The sequence below is a fragment of the Mustela erminea genome, chromosome 7 (genome assembly GCF_009829155.1).
Source record: "Mustela erminea isolate mMusErm1 chromosome 7, mMusErm1.Pri, whole genome shotgun sequence".
NCBI lineage: Eukaryota > Metazoa > Chordata > Mammalia > Carnivora > Mustelidae > Mustela > Mustela erminea.
This window is the reverse complement of record NC_045620.1, coordinates 95,771,869-95,793,096: the sequence shown is the minus strand read 5'-3', so window position 1 is coordinate 95,793,096 and position 21,228 is coordinate 95,771,869. Positions and strand designations below refer to the sequence as shown.

General features: G+C 37.8%; 1 protein-coding gene across 1 annotated transcript; it reads right to left on the bottom strand.

The window, feature by feature from the left end:
* Positions 1 to 609: 609 nt before the first annotated feature.
* Positions 610 to 1,275, bottom strand: LOC116596546 (translationally-controlled tumor protein-like). The gene is given in 2 exon segments (XM_032353784.1): positions 610 to 1,044; positions 1,046 to 1,275. Coding segments are annotated over 2 exon segments (489 nt in total). The 5' UTR covers positions 1,259 to 1,275; the 3' UTR covers positions 610 to 768.
* Positions 1,276 to 21,228: the final 19,953 nt, after the last annotated feature.

Sequence of the window (21,228 nt, the reverse complement as noted above, 5' to 3'; positions counted from 1 at the left end):
GAAGATTGTAGGTTAAAAAGTGTTTGATTGAAGGACTCCTGGGTAGCTCAGAGGGTTAAGTGGCTGCCTTTGGCTCAAGTCATGATCCCAGGGTCCCGGGATTGAGTCCCATATTGGGCTCCCTGCTTAGGAGGGAATGGGCTATTGCCTCTTCTCTCTGCTTCTGCTCTTTCTATCTCTTGAAAATAAGTAAATAATATCTTTTTTAAAGCAGTGTTTCATTGAAAACATAAACAAACTTTACATAACATTGGTCAGATATTTAATCATTCCTGAGTGAAAGAAATAGAATGAACCCTGTTAGTACAAGCCTGGCATATCCTATTAGAATTAATTACTTTCCTGGATGCCTCTATTTTTTTTTTTTAACTATACTAGTTTTCACATTCTCCAACAAGTAATGAGTTCTACCTCTCACAAAATGTAAGTATTAAAACTCTACCTTTTAGAAAATGAATTACTAAGTACTATTAACACCAAGATTTTATAAAGAAGCCTAAGGCTCCTCAGGGAGGTTTTTCCCTAAGTTTCTTTCCTTTTCTTTCTTCTTTCTTTTTTGAGTTTTAAAAGCATTTTATTTTTAGATAACCTATGTGATATTTTTTTTTTCTTAAAAACAATGTCTCTGCTCCAAATAAATCAAGGTCAAAATAAATGAAACACTCAAGAAGGCATCAGTCCCATTTGCCTAAGTCCTGGTTGCTGTGTGGATGAAGAGTAGTCAGTTATGACAACAGGTGATAACATCCAAAATAACAACCAAATTCATTAACATTTTTGCATTTCTAAACCATCCTTAAAGAAAATCATATATGGAGTCACACTGTTCTCAAAGTAGTCCAGCAAAGCAACCATGCCATCTGGATTCAGGTTTTCACCAATAAAGAACTGGTAGTTTTTGAAATTAGCAAAGATGTGCTTGATCTGGTCTATCATTACGCTTTCTGGCCTCTGTTGGCCTTTGACTGATTTCATGTAATCTTTGATGTACTTCTTGTAGGCCTCTTTTTTGAAGGTGGTTTTCTATAAGTAACGGTTTACAATTAATATCAACACCAGTGTTTACTGTGCTTTCCATACCTTCACCCTCAGAGTCTTCAGTGGAGGCATTTCCACCGATGAGGGAGTCATTAGTATTATCCTCTGTCGTACTGACCACCTTCACCTCCACCTCCAGCCCCAGCCTGTCCACGATCTCTCGGATCTTGTAGATGGTAAACATCTCATCATGGCTGATGAGATCCCAGTACATGATCATGAGAGCCGTTGGAGAGAGACAACAGGAGTGCTAGCTTAGCAGGAGCCTAGAGCTTCAAGCAAGTAAGGTGCAGCCAGAGTGAGACGGGGGGGGGGGTGGGGGGGGGGTGGGGGTGGGGGTGGTGGTGAGAGCAGTGGATGGAAAAACTTAAGTTTCTTTTACACAATGTCAGTTATCCAAAAACCCTGTTTTCAAACCCAAAGTATCTTTTTTGTTTCTTTCAATAGCACTGCAGAGCACTTAAGGATATACACTTTTGGAGCCAGGTGGACCACATTCAAATTCTGATTCTGATTATAATAACTGTGAAAGGGAGACAAGTTATTTAATCTCATTGTCAATCCCTTTCCCTGTCAAGAGCAAATAATCATAATAAAAGCATATAGGGGTAGTGTGTGTGCTGATGTGTGTTTCTCTCCAAGGCTGGCAGGAAGAAGCTGAAATGTTTCCAATGGTGCTTGAAAAGATCCTTCCTGAAGATCTTTTCCATCTTAATCACTGGCTTTCCCTGTCAATCTCCTTTTCTTCCTCATCCAGAATACTACGCGCAGAAGGAGATTCCCATGGGATTTTCATCCCTCTTGCCTTTGTACAGAAGAGAGTTTCTCCATCCGTATGTTCGGGCATTAAGGTAAGGGTTTCTGTGGATTAAGCACTCACTGTAAATGAGCAGACGACCTGCTGAAGGGATCTCTTTGCTGTAAGGAAGTATGGCTATTACCTTAGTTCCTCTGGTAAGGTCTGATTACCAAGGCTTTGCCCAGGACTGAAGGTTTTAGTGGGATCTCAGTGCTAAAGCTATGACAGTCCCCTATATTAGTTTTGCCTTCCTTTCTTTGGTTTATCAGTATGAATTTGAAAATACTTTTTCCATTAGCTGCTGGCCCTTCTCATGGAAACCTCCTCCTTGCCAAATCCTAAGAAACCACATGAAATTTCTTTACAATGGTAAAGCTTTTTATAATGCTTTATGCAATTTCTCCACCTTCCTTTCATTCCTCTCTCACATGTGTGGAGTCTAAGACTTATTCTCAATTATATATTACATATCTCACATTACATTCTTCTGGACCTATGATGGTTCTCTTTGGAATACAAACATGGAAAGTAATATCTTTCCCTTTCTACTTCATATTGGTTGTATCAATCATGTTCTTACTAAAATGATTTCTGACAATTTTTTCTTCTACCTTCATTTAGCTTCTCACTATACCTATTGATTAAGCCAAATATATTTTCATGGCTCTCTTCTTCAAACTCACTATGATTTGTATGAATTCTGTTTTCATTTCCTTTCCTGTTCTACTTGGTTATTGCCCTAGAGATAGTGTATGGCCTCTAATCCTTTTTATTATTTTTTTTTATTTAATTTCATGGGGCCTTCTTAGCTTAGCAATATTGATGATTTAGTCTATTTTCTGCTTCTTTAGACTATTTTTCATTTCTATCTCTTGCTCTTTCATCAATGATAACTCCATTTCTGGCCTCCATTCTCCCTTATTTTTATCTCTGACTGTCTTTAAAGCATTGCCCCCCAACTTCTCAATGGCCAGAGTTGAGGCAGGTATAATTTAAGTAAGTTTAGGTAGCTAGATTTGTTTTCCCTTTCAGTTGTACAAGGTGTTTTGGTTTATTTTTAATTATAAAAGACAGATGAGAAGAACTTAGAAAATATAAAAATATGTGAAGAAAATATTAGACAGTATTCCATCTCTCAGAATAATAATCGATTGAATTTGAGATTACTACATAACTCTCACATTGACAAATAGTAAGCACTTAATTTTTGTTAATACTATTATTGTTAAATAGTAATGATAAAAGATGTTTTTTTTAAATTTTATAATATATTTTTAAATATTTTTTAAATTTTTTATTTTTTATAAACATATATTTTTATCCCCAGGGGTACAGGTCTGTGAATCACCAGGTTTACACACTTCACAGCACTTACCAAAGCACATACGCTCCCCAATGTCCATAATCCCACCCCCTTCTCCCAAACCCACTCCCCCCAGCAACCCTCAGATTGTTTTGTGAGATTAAGAGTCACTTATGGTTTGTCTCACTCCCAATCCCATCTTGTTTTATTTATTCTTCTCCTACCCACTTAAGCCCCCATGTTGCATCACCACTTCCTCATATCAGGGAGATCATATGACAGTTGTCTTTCTCTGCTTGACTTATTTCGCTAAGCATGATACGCTCTAGTTCCATCCATGTTGTCGCAAATGGCAAGATTTCATTTCTTTTGATGGCTGCATAGTATTCCATTGTGTATATATACCACATCTTCTTGATCCATTCATCTGTTGATGGACATCTAGGTTCTTTCCATAGTTTGGCTATTGTGGACATTGCTGCTATAAACATTCGGGTGCACGTGCCCCTTTGGATCACTACGTTTGTATCTTTAGGGTAAATACCCAATAGTGCAATTGCTGGGTCATAGGGCAGTTCTATTTTCAACATTTTGAGGAACCTCCATGCTGTTTTCCAGAGTGGCTGCACCAGCTTGCATTCCCACCAACAGTGTAGGAGGGTTCCTCTTTCTCCGCATCCTTCCCAGCATCTGTCATTTCCTGACTTGTTGATTTTAGCCATTCTGACTGGTGTGAGGTGATATCTCATTGTGGTTTTGATTTGTATTTCCCTGATGCCGAGTGATATGGAGCACTTTTTCATGTGTCTGTTGGCCATCTGGATGTCTTCTTTGCAGAAATGTCTGTTCATGTCCTCTGCCCATTTCTTGATTGGATTATTTGTTCTTTGGGTGTTGAGTTTGCTAAGTTCTTTATAGATTCTGGACACTAGTCCTTTATCTGATATGTCGTTTGCAAATATCTTCTCCCATTCTGTCAGTTGTCTTTTGATTTTGTTAACTGTTTCCTTTGCTCTGCAAAAGCTTATGATCTTGATGAAATCCCAATAGTTCATTTTTGCCCTTGCTTCCCTTGCCTTTGGCGATGTTCCTAGGAAGATGTTGCTGCGGCTGAGGTCGAAGAGGTTGCTGCCTGTGTTCTCCTCAAGGATTTTGATGGATTCCTTTCACACATTGAGGTCCTTCATCCATTTTGAGTCTATTTTTGTGTGTGGTGTAAGGAAATGGTCCAATTTCATTTTTCTGCATGTGGCTGTCCAATTTTCCCAGCACCATTTATTGAAGAGGCTGTCTTTTTTCCATTGGACATTCTTTCCTGCTTTGTTGAAGATTAGTTGACTGTAGAGTTGAGGGTCTATTTCTGGGCTCTCTATTCTGTTCCATTGATCTATGTGTCTGTTTTTGTGCCAGTACCATGCTGTCTTGATGATGACAGCTTTGTAATAGAGCTAGAAGTCCGGAATTGTGATGCCACCAACGTTGGCTTTCTTTTTCAATATCCCTTTGGCTATTCGAGGTCTTTTCTGGTTCCATATAAATTTTAGAATTCTTTGTTCCATTTCTTTGAAAAAGATGGATGGTACTTTGATAGGAATTGCATTAAATGTGTAGATTGCTTTAGGTAGCATAGACATTTTCACAATATTTATTCTTCCAATCCAGGAGCATGGAACATTTTTCCATTTCTTTGTGTCTTCCTCAATTTCTTTCATGAGTACTTTATAGTTTTCTGAGTATAGATTCTGTGCCTCTTTGGTTAGGTTTATTCCTAGGTATCTAATGGTTTTGGGTGCAATTGTAAATGGGATTGACTCCTTAATTTCTCTTTCTTCTGTCTTGCTGTTGGTGTAGAGAAATGCAACTGATTTCTGTGCATTGATTTTATATCCTGACACTTTACTGAATTCCTGTATAAGTTCTAGCAGTTTTGGAGTGGAGTCTTTTGGGTTTTCCACATATAGTATCATATCATCTGCGAAGAGTGATAATTTGACTTCTTCTTTGCCGATTTGGATGCCTTTAATTTCCTTTTGTTGTCTGATTGCTGAGGCTAGGACCTCTAGTACTATGTTGAATAGCAGTCGTGATAATGGACATCCCTGCCGTGTTCCTGACCTTAGCGGAAAAGCTTTCAGTTTTTCTCCATTGAGAATGATATTTGCGGTGGGTTTTTCATAGATGGCTTTGATGATATTGAGGTATGTGCCCTCTATCCCTACACTTTGAGGAGTTTTGATCAGGAAGGGATGCTGTACTTTGTCAAATGCTTTTTCAGCATCTATTGAGAGTATCATATGGTTCTTGTTCTTTCTTTTATTGATGTGTTGTATCACATTGACTGATTTGCGGATGTTGAACCAACCTTGCAGCCCTGGAATAAATCCCACTTGGTCGTGGTAAATAATCCTTTAAATGTACTGTTGAATCCTATTGGCTAGGATTTTGTTGAGTATTTTCGCATCTGTGTTCATCAAGGATATTGGTCTATAGCTCTCTTTTTTGATGGGATCCTTGTCTGGTTTTGGGATCAAGGTGATGCTGGCCTCATAAAATGAGTTTGGAAGTTTTCCTTCCATTTCTATTTTTTGGAACAGTTTCAGGAGAATAGGAATTAGTCCTTCTTTAAATGTTTGGTAGAATTCCCCCGGGAAGCCGTCTGGCCCTGGGCTTTTGTTTGTTTGGAGATTTTTAATGACTGTTTCAATCTCCTTACTGGTTATGGGTCTGTTCAGGCTTTCTATTTCTTCCTGGTTCAGTTGTGGTAGTTTATATGTTTCTAGGAATGCATCCATTTCTTCCAGATTGTCAAATTTATTGGCGTAGAGTTGCTCATAGTATGTTCTTATAATAGTTTGTATTTCTTTGGTGTTAGTTGTGATCTCTCCTCTTTCGTTCATGATTTTATTTATTTGGGTCCTTTCTCTTTTCTTTTTGATAAGTCGGGCCAGGGGTTTATCAATTTTATTAATTCTTTCAAAGAACCAGCTCCTGGTTTCGTTGATTTGTTCTATTGTTTTTCTGGTTTCTATTTCATTGATTTCTGCTCTGATCTTTATGATTTCTCTTCTCCTGCTGAGCTTAGGGTTTCTTTCTTGTTCTTTCTCCAGCTCCTTTAGGTGTAGGGTTAGGTTGTGTACCTGAGACCTTTCTTGTTTCTTGAGAAAGGCTTGAACCGCTCTATATTTTCCTCTCAGGACTGCCTTTGTTGTGTTCCACAGATTTTGAACCGTTGTATTTTCATTATCATTTACTTGTTTCCATGAATTTTTTCAATTCTTCTTTAATTTCCCGGTTGACCCATTCATTCTTTAGAAGGATGCTGTTTAGTCTCCATGTATTTGGGTTCTTTCCCAACTTCCTTTTGTGGTTGAGTTCTAGCTTTAGAGCATTGTGGTCTGAAAATATGCAGGGAATGATCCCAATCTTTTGATACCGGTTGAGTCCTGATTTAGGACCTAGGATGTGATCTATTCTGGAGAATGTTCCATGTGCACTAGAGAAGAATGTGTATTCTGTTGCTTTGGGATGAAATGTTCTGAATATATCTGTGATGTCCCTCTGGTCCAGTGTGTCGTTTAAGGCCTTTATTTCCTTGCTGATCTTTTGCTTGGATGATCTGTCCATTTCAGTGAGGGGAGGGTTAAAGTCCCCTACTATTATTTTATTATTGTTGATGTGTTTCTTTGATTTTGTTATTAATTGTTTTATATAGTTGGCTGCTCCCACGTTGGGGGCATAGATATTTAAAATTGTTAGATCTTCTTGTTGGACAGACCCTTTGAGTATGATATAGTGTCCTTCCTCATCTCTTATTATAGTCTTTGGCTTAAAATCTAATTGATCTGATATAAGGATTGCCACTCCTGCTTTCTTCTGATGTCCATTAGCATGGTAAATTCTTTTCCACCCCTTCACTTTAAATCTGGAGGTGTCTTCGGGCTTAAAATGAGTTTCTTGGAGGCAACATATAGATGGGTTTTGTTTCTTTATCCATTCTGATACCCTGTGTCTTTTGACAGGGGCATTTAGCCCATTAACATTCAGGGTAACTATTGAGAGATATGAATTTAGTGCCATTGTATTGCCTGTAAGGTGACTGTTACTGTATATGGTCTCTGTTCCTTTCTGATCTACCACTTGTAGGCTCTCTCTTTGCTTAGAGGACCCCTTTCAATATTTCCTGCAGAGCTGGTTTGGTGTTTGCAAATTCTTTCAGTTGTTGTTTGTCCTGGAAGCTTTTAATCTCTCCTTCTATTTTCAGTGATAGCCTAGCTGGATATAGTATTCTTGGCTGCATGTTTTTCTCATTTAGTGCTCTGAAAATATCATGCCAGCTCTTTCTGGCCTGCCAGGTCTCTGTGGATAAGTCAGCTGCCAATCTAATATTTTTACCATTGTATGTTACAGACTTCTTTTCCCGGGCTGCTTTCAGGATTTTCTCTTTGTCACTGAAACTTGTCAATTTTACTATTAGGTGACGGGGTGTGGGCCTATTCTTATTGATTTTGAGGGGCGTTCTCTGAACCTCCTGAATTTTGATGCTCGTTCCCTTTGCCATATTGGGGAAATTCTCCCCAATAATCTCTCCAATATACCTTCTGCTCCCTTCTCTCTTTCTTCTTCTTCTGGAATCCCAATTATTCTAATGTTGTTTCGTCTTATGGTGTCACCTATCTCTAGAATTCTCCCCTCGTGGTCCAGTAGCTGTTTGTCCCTCTTTTGCTCAGCTTCTTTATTCTCTGTCATTTGGTCTTCTATATCACTAATTCTTTCTTCTGCCTCATTTATCCTAGCAGTGAGAGCCTCCATTTTGGATTGCACCTCATTAATAGCTTTTTTGATTTCAACTTGGTTAGATTTTAGTTCTTTTATTTCTCCAGAAAGGGCTTTTATATCTCTCGAGAGGGTTTCTCTAATATCTTCCATGCCTTTTTCGAGCCCGGCTAGAACCTTGAGAATTGTCATTCTGAACTCTAGATCTGACATATTACCAATGTCTGTATTGATTAGGTCCTTAGCCTTCGGTACTGCCTCTTGTTCTTTTTTTTGTGTTGAATTTTTCCGTCTTGTCATTTTGTCCAGATAAGAGTATATGAAGGAGCAAGTAAAATACTAAAAGGGTGGCAACAACCCCAGGAAAATATGCTTTAACCAAATTAGAAGAGATCCCAAATCGTGAGGCGGGAGAAAGGGGATAAAAAGAGGTTCAAAAAGGAAGAAAGAAAGAAAAAAAAAAGAATTAAAAAAAAAAAAGAAAACAAATAAGAAAAATATAAAAAAGAATATATATATATATTAGATAAACTGGTTAAAAAACGTTAAAAAAGAAAAAGGTAAAAGTTAAAAAAAATTATACCAGAAGGCGAGAAAAAAAACAAAAAATGAAAAAGAAAAAAATTAAATTAACTGCAAGACTAAAAAAAATCACAGGGAAAAAGCCCTGAGTTCCGTGCTTTGCTTTCTCCTCCTCTGGAATTCTGCTGCTCTCCTTGGTATTGAAACCGCACTCCTTGGTAGGTGAACTTGGTCTCGGCTGGATTTCTTGTTGATCTTCTGGGGGAGGGGCCTGTTTTAGTGATTCTCAAGTGTCTTTGCCCCAGGCGGAATTACACCGCCCTTACCCGGGGCCGGGGTGAGTAATCCGCTCGGGTTTGCTTTCAGGAGCTTTTGTTCCCTGAGCGCTTTCCGTAGAGTTCCGGAGGACGGGAATACAAATGGCGGCCTCCTGGTCTCCGGCCCGGAGGAGCCGAGAGCCCAGGGCCCCACTCCTCAGTGCGCCCTCAGAGAACAGCGCCAGTTACTCCTGTCTGCCTGACCTCCGGCGGCGCTCCGAGCTCACCGAGCCTGTGACCGGTTCAAGGTAACACCGAGCTGTGAGCTTACTGTCGGCTCTGTCTCTGTAGCCGGCTTTCCCGTTCTAATACCCGCAAGCTCTGCGACACTCAAGTCACCCCCGATCCTTCTGTGACCCTGCGGGACCTGAGGCCACGCTGACCCCGCGTGGGCTTCGCTCCGGTTTAGCCTCTGGAGGATGTCCCTCAGTGGAACAGACTTTTAAAAGTCCTGATTTTGTGCTCTGTTGCTCCGCCGCTTGCCGGGAGCCGGCCCCTCCCCCCGGGGTCTATCTTCCCGTCGCTTTGGATTCACTTCTCCGCCTGTCCTACCTTTCAGAAAGTGGTTGTTTTTCTGTTTCCAGAATTGCTGTTCTTCTTCTCTTCGATCTGCCGATGGATTTTCAGGTGTTTGCAATCTTTAGAGAAGCTATCTAGCTGATCTCCGGCTAGCTGAAGTAGTCTCAGCCTGCTACTTCTCCGCCATCTTATATTTTTAAATGTTTTTATATGAACAAAAGATAACCTATTTTCATAATTGCACCTATTGCTAATAATGATCAGATAGTCTAGTAACAAAGTTCATAGTTTTATAGAAAGCCCTGTATTATTATTTTACATGTTTTAATAATATTAATGAGAAAAACACAAAAATGCCTCTAGTTGTTTCCTTTTCTGTGATTCATATAAAATTAGATGGAAACAGAGCCTGAGCTGTGTGCATTAATTGTGCTGAAGACACAAGTGCATGTTTCACTCTACTTTCATCTCCCACCCACTAACTTTTAAACTCCCGCAATTCCACTCCTGATATTCTGGGCAGAACAATTCAGCTCACTCTTGCTGTCTCTTTCCACACTCTGCGCGTAGTGCTGACCTCACTTTCTGCATCCAAAACAGTTCATTTTTTCTCAGCTATGAGGTAACCTTTCCAAGATAGGAGTTTCCATCTCCAAGTAGGCAAAAGTGACTGCAGAAAAAAACAGTTTCCCTGTCTGTGATTTTATATTCATGTAGCTTTAGGGGGCCGGTATTTATTTATTTGTTTGTTTGTCCATTTATTTATTTATTTATAATTGAAGTTTAACAGAGCTACCATAAAATTTCTATTAGCTGGAATTAGCTAGAACTTCACTAACTTGTCCTTTCAAACAGACTATGCATTCTATTAAAGAAAACAACTTTTTTTTCTTATTGAAGTGTAACACACTCAAAGAATAATAAACAAAACAAAAAATATAGAGTTTATTGAATACCTTTTAGGTATGAATACCCTGGTAAACATCACCTAAGTCAAGAAATAGACACTGGCATCAATCCAGAACCTTACACATAACCTTTCTCAATCATAGCACATTATACCCACCCCAAAGATAACCACTATCCAAATTCCTATACTACAGATTTGCCTATATTGAAATTATCTGTAACTGGAACCATAAAATAGGGATTCTTTTGTGTCTGATTTATTTTCTTATCATTATATTTGTGAGATTTATTCATAGTATTGTATGTAGCTCTAATTCATGACTTTTAATTGTTATATATAATTTTATTGCACAAATACACCATTATTTCTCTCTTGTCTCTGGACTCATATTTAAATTGTTTTCCATATTTTGGCTGTTATACATAATGTCACTCTGAACAGCATATATGTCATTCATATAGAGCTGAGAGTGGATATTCTCATGCTTAAGTCATACGTTTGTGCAACTGTAGTAAACACTGACACACTTTTTCCTTGGTCACTCACTCAAAGTTTTCTCCTCTCTAAAGACCTAATCTTTGGTGTTCTGACTTTATGATTTTGCTCTTATAAGTCTCATGTTCAATTACCAGCATCCAATTCTGTCTTCTGTTATGAATTGACACCTTTCATGACACAACTGAGTTGGGGTAAAATTCCGTTAAATTGTGATATCCAAAGCTAAATGAGTACATTTAGCTTATTTGGAAAACTCTGTTGCTTTACTTCTTAAAACTTACCTAACTGGAAATGGAGAACCATTGCCCTCTTCCATGAATTTGAAATTTTCATCTTATTGTATATCCTCGGTTAAAAAAATGTATAAAATGGCACTCAGGCCTTGAACTCCATCTTGCTTTCCTGCAGCTAGTAAGGCAAAATCCATCCCCTGCATGGTGCATGCAATTGTGAAGAAGGTAGTTAGGGAGAAGGCAACAAACTGCAGTAGTCATAATGAAGGCCTATGATTTAGGAAATCTGTATTAGAGGGAGCCACAGGGAGTCCATTGCTATCTATCTGCCTCATATACATTTTAATTATACCACTAACTTTGGCAGAAAGATGTCATCTAACCCTCTGCTAAGACACATTCTTTGTAAAATTAAAATTGTTCTCCTAGGAGGAAGAATATACATAGTGAAATGCAAACATAAACACAAGCCCTATTTACCTGAAAGTAGCTACTGAAAGAAGAGGAGTCTGGAGGATCTAAATCTATATCTAGTTCTATATCTATATATCGCTTTACTTTTAGAATAGCCAAAAAATTACCCTTTCTTCAAGAATGGTAGAAAAATAAAATCTCAGCTATTTCAAAAAATCAAATAGAAAAAAGTATGAAAATTACCTTTGTGTCTTCTGCTTAACTTTTTTTTTTCTTTTGGAACCTTTATAAACTTTCAATTTTCGCATGGCAATTTTTTCAAAAAACTATTTCAAAAGTTAAAAAAAAAAAGTTTATATGAGATGGGGAAGGTATTAGTTTATGTCGTTCAGCCAGAGTAAAACCCACAGTTAAGGTCATGTTCAAGGAAAGACCTGAAGGAAGTAAGGGAAATAGCTCCCAGGCTATCTGTGAGCAGGGAACTCCAGGCAGAAGGAATAGTAAATGGAAAGAGCCATAAGGAAAGTCATGTTTAGTGTAACCAGAAACTGCAAGTAGGACAGTCTGGTTAGTGCAAAGAGAACAAGACAGTATATGGTAGGATATGACATAAAGAGATTGAGTGGGAATGTCACACCTTTAGATTATGTTCTGAAGTCACTGGGAGATTCTGAACACAGCAATATATAATCAAACCGATGTTTAAGAAGATCACTCTAGCTGTATAGGAAGGATTTAAAGGGGCAAGTTGGGAATGGCGGTAGGGTGTCAAGAGGAAGTCTTTCTGACAGTTCAGACAACAGGTAATGGTGGCTTTGACTAGACTGGTATAATTTAAAGCAGAATCCAGTAAATAAGTAAGTAAAGAGACAGAGGCACTATTTGCAGATGGAGCAGCAAATATCATCTTAATGGTTGATAAATATAGCTTTGCAGACACATTGCTTAGTGAGAGCCAAACATGTAGGCATCCTAACTCCCTACACACTGGTCAAGGACATGGAACACTCTCTCAGAGGAGAGTTTGAATCTTGGTAGAAAATCACTTACTTGGTCTCTGTCTCTCAGGCTCAGAAATAGAGAGGAGAAGTTTTGAGTCACGTCATGTGGTAGAAGAAGTTAGTTATCTCCCCAAAGGCATTTTCTCCTTTATTCTTTCTGGTTGGATGATGGTGCAGCAAAAAACATTATTTCCCAGCCATCATTCTTACCAATGTAATGTGACTAAGTGACAGATTCACTTTTATATTATTTGCTTAAAAGGAAATCCTGTGCCATGAATATCCCCCATTTTCCTTTCTGCCAGCCAGAAATGGCAGTGGCTGGAGCATCTCAGAAGCTACAAGTTGCCAGATGCTACCTTGAATGAATACTTTCCTAAGTACTCTCTCATAGGAGTGCCTGGGTGGCTCAGTGGGTTAAGCCTCTGCCTTCGGCTCGGGTCGCGATCCCAGGGTCCTGGGATCGAGTCCCACATCAGGGCTCTCTGCTCAGTGGGGAGCCTGCTTCCTCCTCTCTCTCTTCCTGTCTCTCTGTCTACTTGTGATCTCTGTCTGTCAAATAAATAAATAAAATCTTTAAAATAAAATGAAAAAAAAAAGTACTTTCTCATAAAAGAGAGTCACTAACTTACTGTTGGATCTTTTTGTTACAAAAGCCTAACCTTATCCTTACTAATACAACTCTTCAGGCAAAGAACCCTGGCAAGCTTAGGACAGAGGGAATGTATAAAGGTAATGAAGAGGCAAGCCATAATGTCAACAGTTGTGGTCTTACAGAAAGAAATAGTCATATTTTCTTCCTTTCTGTATCATGTATATGTTTATACATTTTGGCTAATAATCCTGTTTTACTCTCATTTCTCAAGCTATTTTATATAGCGTGTATTGGTGTCTTTAACTTCAAAGCTTACAAAGTGAGACACAAAGACAGGATGAGAGAGTATGGCAGAAGGAAAAATAGCTATCATTGAAGGATTTAGACTCAGGGTTCGATACAATAGTTGATGAGATTAGACTTTTTCTACTTTGATGAAGAAAGTTATTTATTTTTTTATACAAAATAGGTGAATTATACTAGAAATAATCAATTTGTACTTTTGTAGTTGATGCTATTAGTAATTTTTTAAAGGATGGATAACAGTATATGTTGTTATTAGGCCTACAGGGGTTGAATCTTAATAGAGTTATTGGTCATATTTTGTGGATATTATGTATTTTGAATATCCTTGCCAAAGATAGCAAATATACAATCTTTTGTACTCAATTCCTTACAGTGAGATCCAGAAAACCTAAAATCTTTCCCTCTTGGAATTGTCTCTCTCAGATAAAAACTTGATAGCTAACCTCTATATCAGATAGATATACTTGTGCAAGACTATAATTTAGAAATAAGCAAATCTAAGGAGAATTTTTTGGTTTTGGCCAGAGGCAGATATATTTGATTTGGTAACAACATTGATTTCCTCTATTCTAGAGTCCCAGCACATAAGCAATTTCAACGTGACAGTAACATGATTTATTCTAATGCTTGGTAAACAATCAGAAGAATCATACATTTTTTTTTTTAAAGATTTTATTTATTTATTTGACAGAGACAGATCACAAGTAGGCAGAGAGGCAGGCAGAGAGAGAGAGAGGAGGAAGCAGGCTCCCCGCTGAGCAGAGAGCCCGATGCGGGACTCGATCCCAGGACCCTGAGATCATGACCTGAGCCGAAGGCAGTGGCTTAACCCACTGAGCCACCCAGGTGCCCAAGAATCATACATTTTTATCAGGACAATTTGGAAGCACAATTTTGGGGAGCATCAATACTATAAGAATAGAAACCAACATAAATTTCTGTCCCTGGTTAAACAGTTTTGGGGCCAGATATATGTCCCTGTCCCCGTGATAAACAATATGGGATCAAGCATACCTTTCTGTCCCTTTGATAATCAGTACTGAGAACCAGCAAAAAATAAACAAAACATAAAAAACAAAAACAAACAAACAAACAAAACCCTAGCCTCTTGCTCCAAAAAATATTAGCTTATGAAACCAACATTTTAAAATAGCATACTCACGCCCCTGGGTGGCTGAGTGGGTTAAAGCCTCTGCCTTCGGCTCAGGTCATGATCTCAGGGTCCTAGGATCGAGCCCCGGGTCGGGCTCTCTGCTCCGCAGGGAGCCTGCTTCCCCCTCTCTCTCTGCCTGCCTCTCTGCCTACTTGTGATCTCTCTCTCTCTCTCTCTGTTAAATAAATAAATAAAATATTAAAAAAAAATAGCATACTCAGCCAGAGTAACAAGTTACTCCTCAAGAATGTCTTTAAGCCTTTTTGCCTCACTCCCACTGTCAATCCAAAACTGTTATGTCATAATCCATACCTAATCCAAAGCAATTCTACTCAATAAGACTCCTGCATTAAAATCATTCATCCCAGGGGCACCTGGGTGGCTCAGTGGGTTAAGCCTCTGCCTTCAGCTCAGGTCATGATCTTGGAGTCCTGGGATTGAGTCCCGCATCGGGCTCATTGCTCAGCATGGAGTCTGCTTCCCTCTCTCTCTGCCCACTTGTGATCTATCTCTCTCTGTCAAGTAAATAAAAAGTCTTAAAAAAATATATATCATTCAGCCCAGACACTAAAAACCCTAGGGATAGCTACCCTTGAATTCCCCCTTCTGAGATACTATTAAGATTTTTCAAGATTGTTTTCTCCCTACTCCTATAGGTCTAATTGAGTTTAGCCTTTCATAATCAATAGGTTTTTCTGATCGTCTTTTTAGGTGATAACTGAAAACTGAAAGCCTAGTCTTCAGCTTGATTCTCTAGTCCTTCCAATATTAGGTCAACTTCTCCAACATCTTAACTACTTTTCTGCTTTATCAGTCAGCTTGTTTATTAGCTTGAAACCAAGACTCCTGTCTGTTACACTCACAAAGTAATTCCTTTAAAATCTCATTAAATCTCATACTATGGGTAGCTGATGAAAGCAGAACTCTATTGTACACTTCAAAGGTAAAGTATCCTATTGAAAGTGTAATCTTTGTGGTAGTGGGCTTTTTTTAAAATTTATTTTATTTTATTTATTTTTATTTTATTTTATTTTATTTTTTTGGTAGTGGGCTTTTTAAAGTAGCAGTTGTGCCAGAAAGAGAATTGGTGCAGATAACTTCAGGTTGCCTAAATAGAAAAAAAAAAAAATCAAAACAAAACAAAGAAGCAAACAACAAAACTGAAAGAGAACACTCAGGACAGCAGTCCATTTCTATTCCCAATTTTGCCCCTTCCTCTACTTCCCCACCTACTTCACAAACTGAAATTTTAAACTGATGCATCTCCCAACCATATTTCAGTCTTCATTGTGTGCAAAGCTGGGGGCCTTGAGTAGGAGGCAGTCATCAGGGAGCAAAGATAAATCCTATGAAGAACTATGGTAATAACTAATGCCTATATATTGAATGTCTGCCTGTAGCATTTATCTTCAGTTGTCACTTGGTCAACTTGGTTAAACAGACTATTTTAGCTGGTTGAAAAGGAAGACATCTGAGATAATTGATGGGAAGGAGATAGCAGTTTTGTAGCTAACATCAGTCTGCCTCTCCTAATATGGACAAAGAATGAATCTATAGAGTCCTGAGGCTGCTTTTCTTATAACTCACACAAAGTTTTACAAAACCTGTCTGAACCCCCAATTTAAGGATGTAAGGATGACTGAATGAAGAAAACCCTCCAGAAATGTGAAAAGATCTTACTGCTTAAAAGATAAAGACTAGTCTGAAAAATTAGAGCAGCTGCAGTACTCTTTTATCAATTTAACTTGAAGCCTGGAAACTCTTTCATTTGTACAACTAGTTCCTTCCTCAGCTCAGAAATGTTTTGCTCTATTTTATCTTTGCTATTCATTAGTTCCGGCCTTTTCTTTAGGATCATTTATCACTTAATATGCTGACTCTTGGGTCTCTGTCTTTCATTATTATGATTTGCTCTTTCATGGTTTTCATCTCTATTTGCTGGGGAGAACTCTTCAATAGATCTTCCATCAGTCAATCTCTTGTATGACACCAACTATACTCTTTGCTAATCAAAACATTAATTTTAATTCTTTGATTGTCCTTTGACTTACCCTGTAATCCTTGCCTTATTTATCTTTATTTTATTTTCTTGTCACAGTTGTCCTATTGTATTAGCACGCCAGATTCCCAAGGAATATAAGTTTTGGGGGAGACAGAGTCATGAGTCATTGATCGTCCCAGTAAAGGAAATAATATCCTGTTTCTTCTCTGAAATTGGAGAATTGTAGAATTACTGGAGGTTGTAGATAATCTGTGACTACTAGTTCATATTCTCTGGGAAGCAGAACCCAGGATAAGGTTAGACATGTAAGATATTAGTTAGGGGAAATATCTCTAAGGAGAAATAGAATAATGCTGAAGAAGATGGGGAAAACCTTCAATCTCAGTGAAGGATTCACCCCACTGATTAAGAGACACAAGGAAGAAGGCTTGGGTAGAAAGAGTCTCAAATTGCACCATAGTTTTAGGTCAGTTTGGGCCAGACCAATCAGGAGTCTTCAAGCCAAAGCTGTCTGCCAATAGAGGAGTCCCATGTCTCACAAAACTAAAACTGTACTGGTATTCTGCAGCTCTTCATCACTGGCTAAGAAGAGTTCATGACCATGAATGCAATGTGGGATTCAGAGGCAGCTGCTAAGACCTTCAATTATGCTCCCTTACAGGAGAGCTAAGCATCTAACCATTTCCATGGTTGCCAGAGATTTTCTCTAAGCTCTTTTTTGTACTGTACCAGACAGAAGATGTCATGTTCCTTCTGGCTTTCTGCCTGGCATACTTATCAAGTGAATCTAGGCAGCACTGTTCTTTTCAAGTGTTGCTTATTCTTTCCAGCAAAATAGAAGCTTAAGGAGGGCTCTATCAATGACTTGGGGCTGCTTTGTCTCCCACTACTGTAATACTGCATCTATCAGTGGCTATCATGATATCCAAGAAGGAAGATTAGAAGAGGAGGGCTGAGAGCTTCTAATATCAATTAAAGATGACCTGGGCCCACACGATGCTACTACGTACCAACTACTGTGACCTTTGTCAAGGACCTCTCTCATCTTCCTGATATTTGTATCTGAAATGGCCCAAAGGGGTGCCTGAGTGGCTCAGTTGGTTAAGTGTTTGCCTTCAGCTCAGGTCATGATCTCGGAGTCCTGGGATCAAGCCCCACATCAAGGTCCCTGCTCAGCGAGGAGTCTGCTTCTCTCTCTCCCACCTGCTTGTGCTCTCTATCAAATAAATAAATAAAATATTTAAGAATCTTTAAAGGTAAAACAAAACAAACAAACAAAAAAATGGCCACGAAGCCCATTACAGTTATGAGGATTAAATGAAATAATGATTACATTAGCACATCACACAGAGTAAGCACTTAATAAGTACTACCTATTATTACCTTCTTCTAATGGTGCTATTCTTCTAAGGATGAGGGTTTCCAAACTGGGCTTTTATTCCTTCTTTTCATATTTTCACTTGTACTCTATCTATAACCAGTCTGACCTTCTAGAAGAAGTTACCTAATGTCATTTATATTAAGCAACAAACAGGGTACTTGGACCTGGGAATGTCAGATAACAGAGTCCATACTCAAAGAATATTCTCTTTACCATCCCTCTATTTTTTATATGTGGAGAGTATTTCTTTCTCTTTCCCAGACTTATGTAGTACCTGCACCTCTTTCCTACTCTTCCCCATCACCTGTACAGTCCATTGGTCATGTTGATGAATTTGAGTGAGGGCACTTATATTTCTGACTTCATCTTATCTGTAAATGATCAAAGTCCTGTAGAAACAGAATATCTAAATCCCAAATAACCATTTCTATGTTCCCACATTCAATTTGGAAATTCTCTTGAAATTCATTCAAGATCCTAAACAATATAGACATTTTCAACCCCAAGTTATATAATATTCCACAGTACTACTTTGTTAAGATATCTAGAACTGGGAAGGTCTAACAAGAGTAACATCCTAAATGATCAAATCTTGATGTGAGAGAATACATAAACCATTATTTCTCAAAGCTAACATTTTGGACTATACAATTTACTTTGTGCAACTACAGAAAGTTGCAAGCTAATGAATATCTTTAATTCCTATTCACTAAGAGTAAGTGGTGCCTTCTCTACCCGCTTCCCAAGTTATTATCTCCATTAGCAAAAGCCCCTCTGTGTGGGTGAGGTCTGATTCATGTTTAGTAGCACTGGCTAAGTTAAGCTATCTTTAAAGTTAAGGGAAGGTCTTAATGGGTGTCAATAGTTTTATATAACTTGTATAAATTTAACTAAGATAACTGATGGGAACAGAGCCAGATATTTCCTGGAATATCAGATAAATTTTGAAGGAGGTTATTTGATGGAAGGGGATAGAAAAAATTAGTATAGTCAAATATTCGGGTTCTGATTTATTGGTAAGATTTAACAATGCATCTCTGCAAAGGAGGCACTGGGTGACATCTGGGCAGAAGAGGGGAATTGTAGGGCAGGTCTGTAAGCTAAAATGTTATGTGATATTATTTTAGTAGTATATGAACAATGATATGGCTCTGCTAAACTATCCATAATCACATTCGGCTCCTCTCTAGTTAAGACCTAGGTTTCAGTTGATCACAGTGGGTTCTGGAATGTAGATAGTTCATTTTGGTGGACCACGGTTTTGTCAAAAGAAAATTTTAATTCCTTGAACTTTAGGTATTGTTTAAAAGAAAAGGGTTTATAATAAATGTTTGATGTTTAGTTAGGAGATTCATGCATTTTAAATTCCTCATTGCTCACTCTATTTGTCTGAGTGCCTCTTGAGAAACTGGGGAGAAAGGTAAAGAAAAAAAAATCCTTTATTAAAATTGAAAAACATTCATGTTTATCATTCATATTTACTTGGAGACCAAGTATGAAAAGTTTTCATGTTGAAGAACTTTCTACCAAGTTTTTATGAGCAAGTGAAACGGGGATATGAAATTGAGTTGTAACCTTAACTATAAAGTTGACTATTGCAAATGCTATTATACTGGGATTCTGTTATATCAGTGGTTTTATTTCCACTTTCTATGCTGTGTATTAAAACCTACCTTTTCTCATTGTGCTTATCTCTTAATGGTAAATAGTTTCAGAATATCCTAGCTGTTAATAGCAAAAGTTTATAGAAAATCTCCCTTTCCCAGGATGGTGTGGTAAAATTAGTTTCATTATCATTAAGTTTGCTCATTTAAAAAATATTGGCATGCTTGACGGTGGTGGTAGTAGGTAGATATCAGCTTCAAATCTCCCTTCTTAGTTCCTTGGCAGAATTTCAATAGTATAGGCTTCTTATTTGAGAAATGTTTCACTTCCTGGCAAATTTAAATTGTCACTGAATGTTATTCCATTGATGAAGCCACCTGAATATCATGCTCATTTCATGCTTAGTTTAGTTCAATGGCTGCAATGCTGCTGCTGCGGCTGCTGTTTAGAGAGGAAGGGACCGGTGCCGTGAGACTGTTCTTTAAAAACCTGGGCTAGAGATATGACTTGTGTGTTGCTCTCTTCTTTTAATTCCCCTCTTCTCTTTGATTTTATTCAAATGTAGATGTTTTGGCTTTCTGGATATTATGGTGATTTTCATTGTATTGTCAGGATCCTGGGTTTAAACTAAATGGTATGAAAAACATATAGAACAACTTTTGTCTGAAATATCAGCTTCTACTGAGAAACATTAGATGACATTTTCTTTTCTTTTTTCCAAAGATTTTATTTATTTGTCACACAGAGAGAGCGAGCACATACACAAGCAGGGGGAGCGGCAGGCAGAGGGAGAAGCAGGCTCCCCACTGAGCAGGGACCCAGTGTGAGACTCCATCATCCCTGGGATCATGACCCAAGCCCAAGCCAGTCACTTAATCAACCGAGCCACACAGACATTCCAGATTATGACATTTTCTTTGCATTGTTTTCTTACTCTTTAGGGCAAAATGTTTTCTAGTTAGTAATAATGTTATTTGAAGAAGGACAATGGCTACTATAGTTATGTTGAATTAAAACACCAATCAGATGGGAAAAACCATCACTTTTATTTAAAATAATGTAATTACAAATTTATGTTATTTGAAAACTGACATTCCTTTAGAATGGCAACATTTTGACTATTGTGGAATGAGAAAAATATTTAAATATGTATTTGTAAAAAAAATCAGTGAGAACATATGCTACAGTTTACTCTTCTGTGGGTGTAATTATATTTAAACATGCACAATACAAAAACTAAAAGTTGATACTTTTATGAATATTTCAGAAAAGAAACACTTATGCTAATGTTCTGTTGCAAGGCTACAAGTCTTGCAATAACAAAATTTTACTGTACACTACAAATTGAGTGATAATTAAAGAGCACTTGGAATTGGTTATCAAGTGCAAGCTTTCAACCAGTTTAATATAAATAGAAAAGAAGCATAGTTTGAGCGCTTTGAACAGAACTATCTTTAATCTCAACTTTGAGATTTGCTACCAGAACTGAAAATTTAGTGAATTTTTGATCTGGAAAGAATGAAAAACTTTTAAATTATCTTTTTGGAATTTCATTATGTCCAACATGGGACAAAGAGGTGAGTAACTCTAGGAAGCAACCTAACATTCAGTTGTGTGTGCTGAGAAATGAAGACTCACAGACAGGCACCAGTAAGTACTTACATTTTCTCTTCAGCTTCAAATTATCCTTTTTTTTTTTTGATATTTATTTAAAAAAAAAAACAATTTTTAACTTAATATTTACCTTATTGTCCTATGGTTCCATCTAGGGGTATAGCAATCAAGCTCTATTCTCAAAATCCCACTAAAATCACAATACAGACTAACAATAGCTAACATTTATCCAGTTTCTACTATGT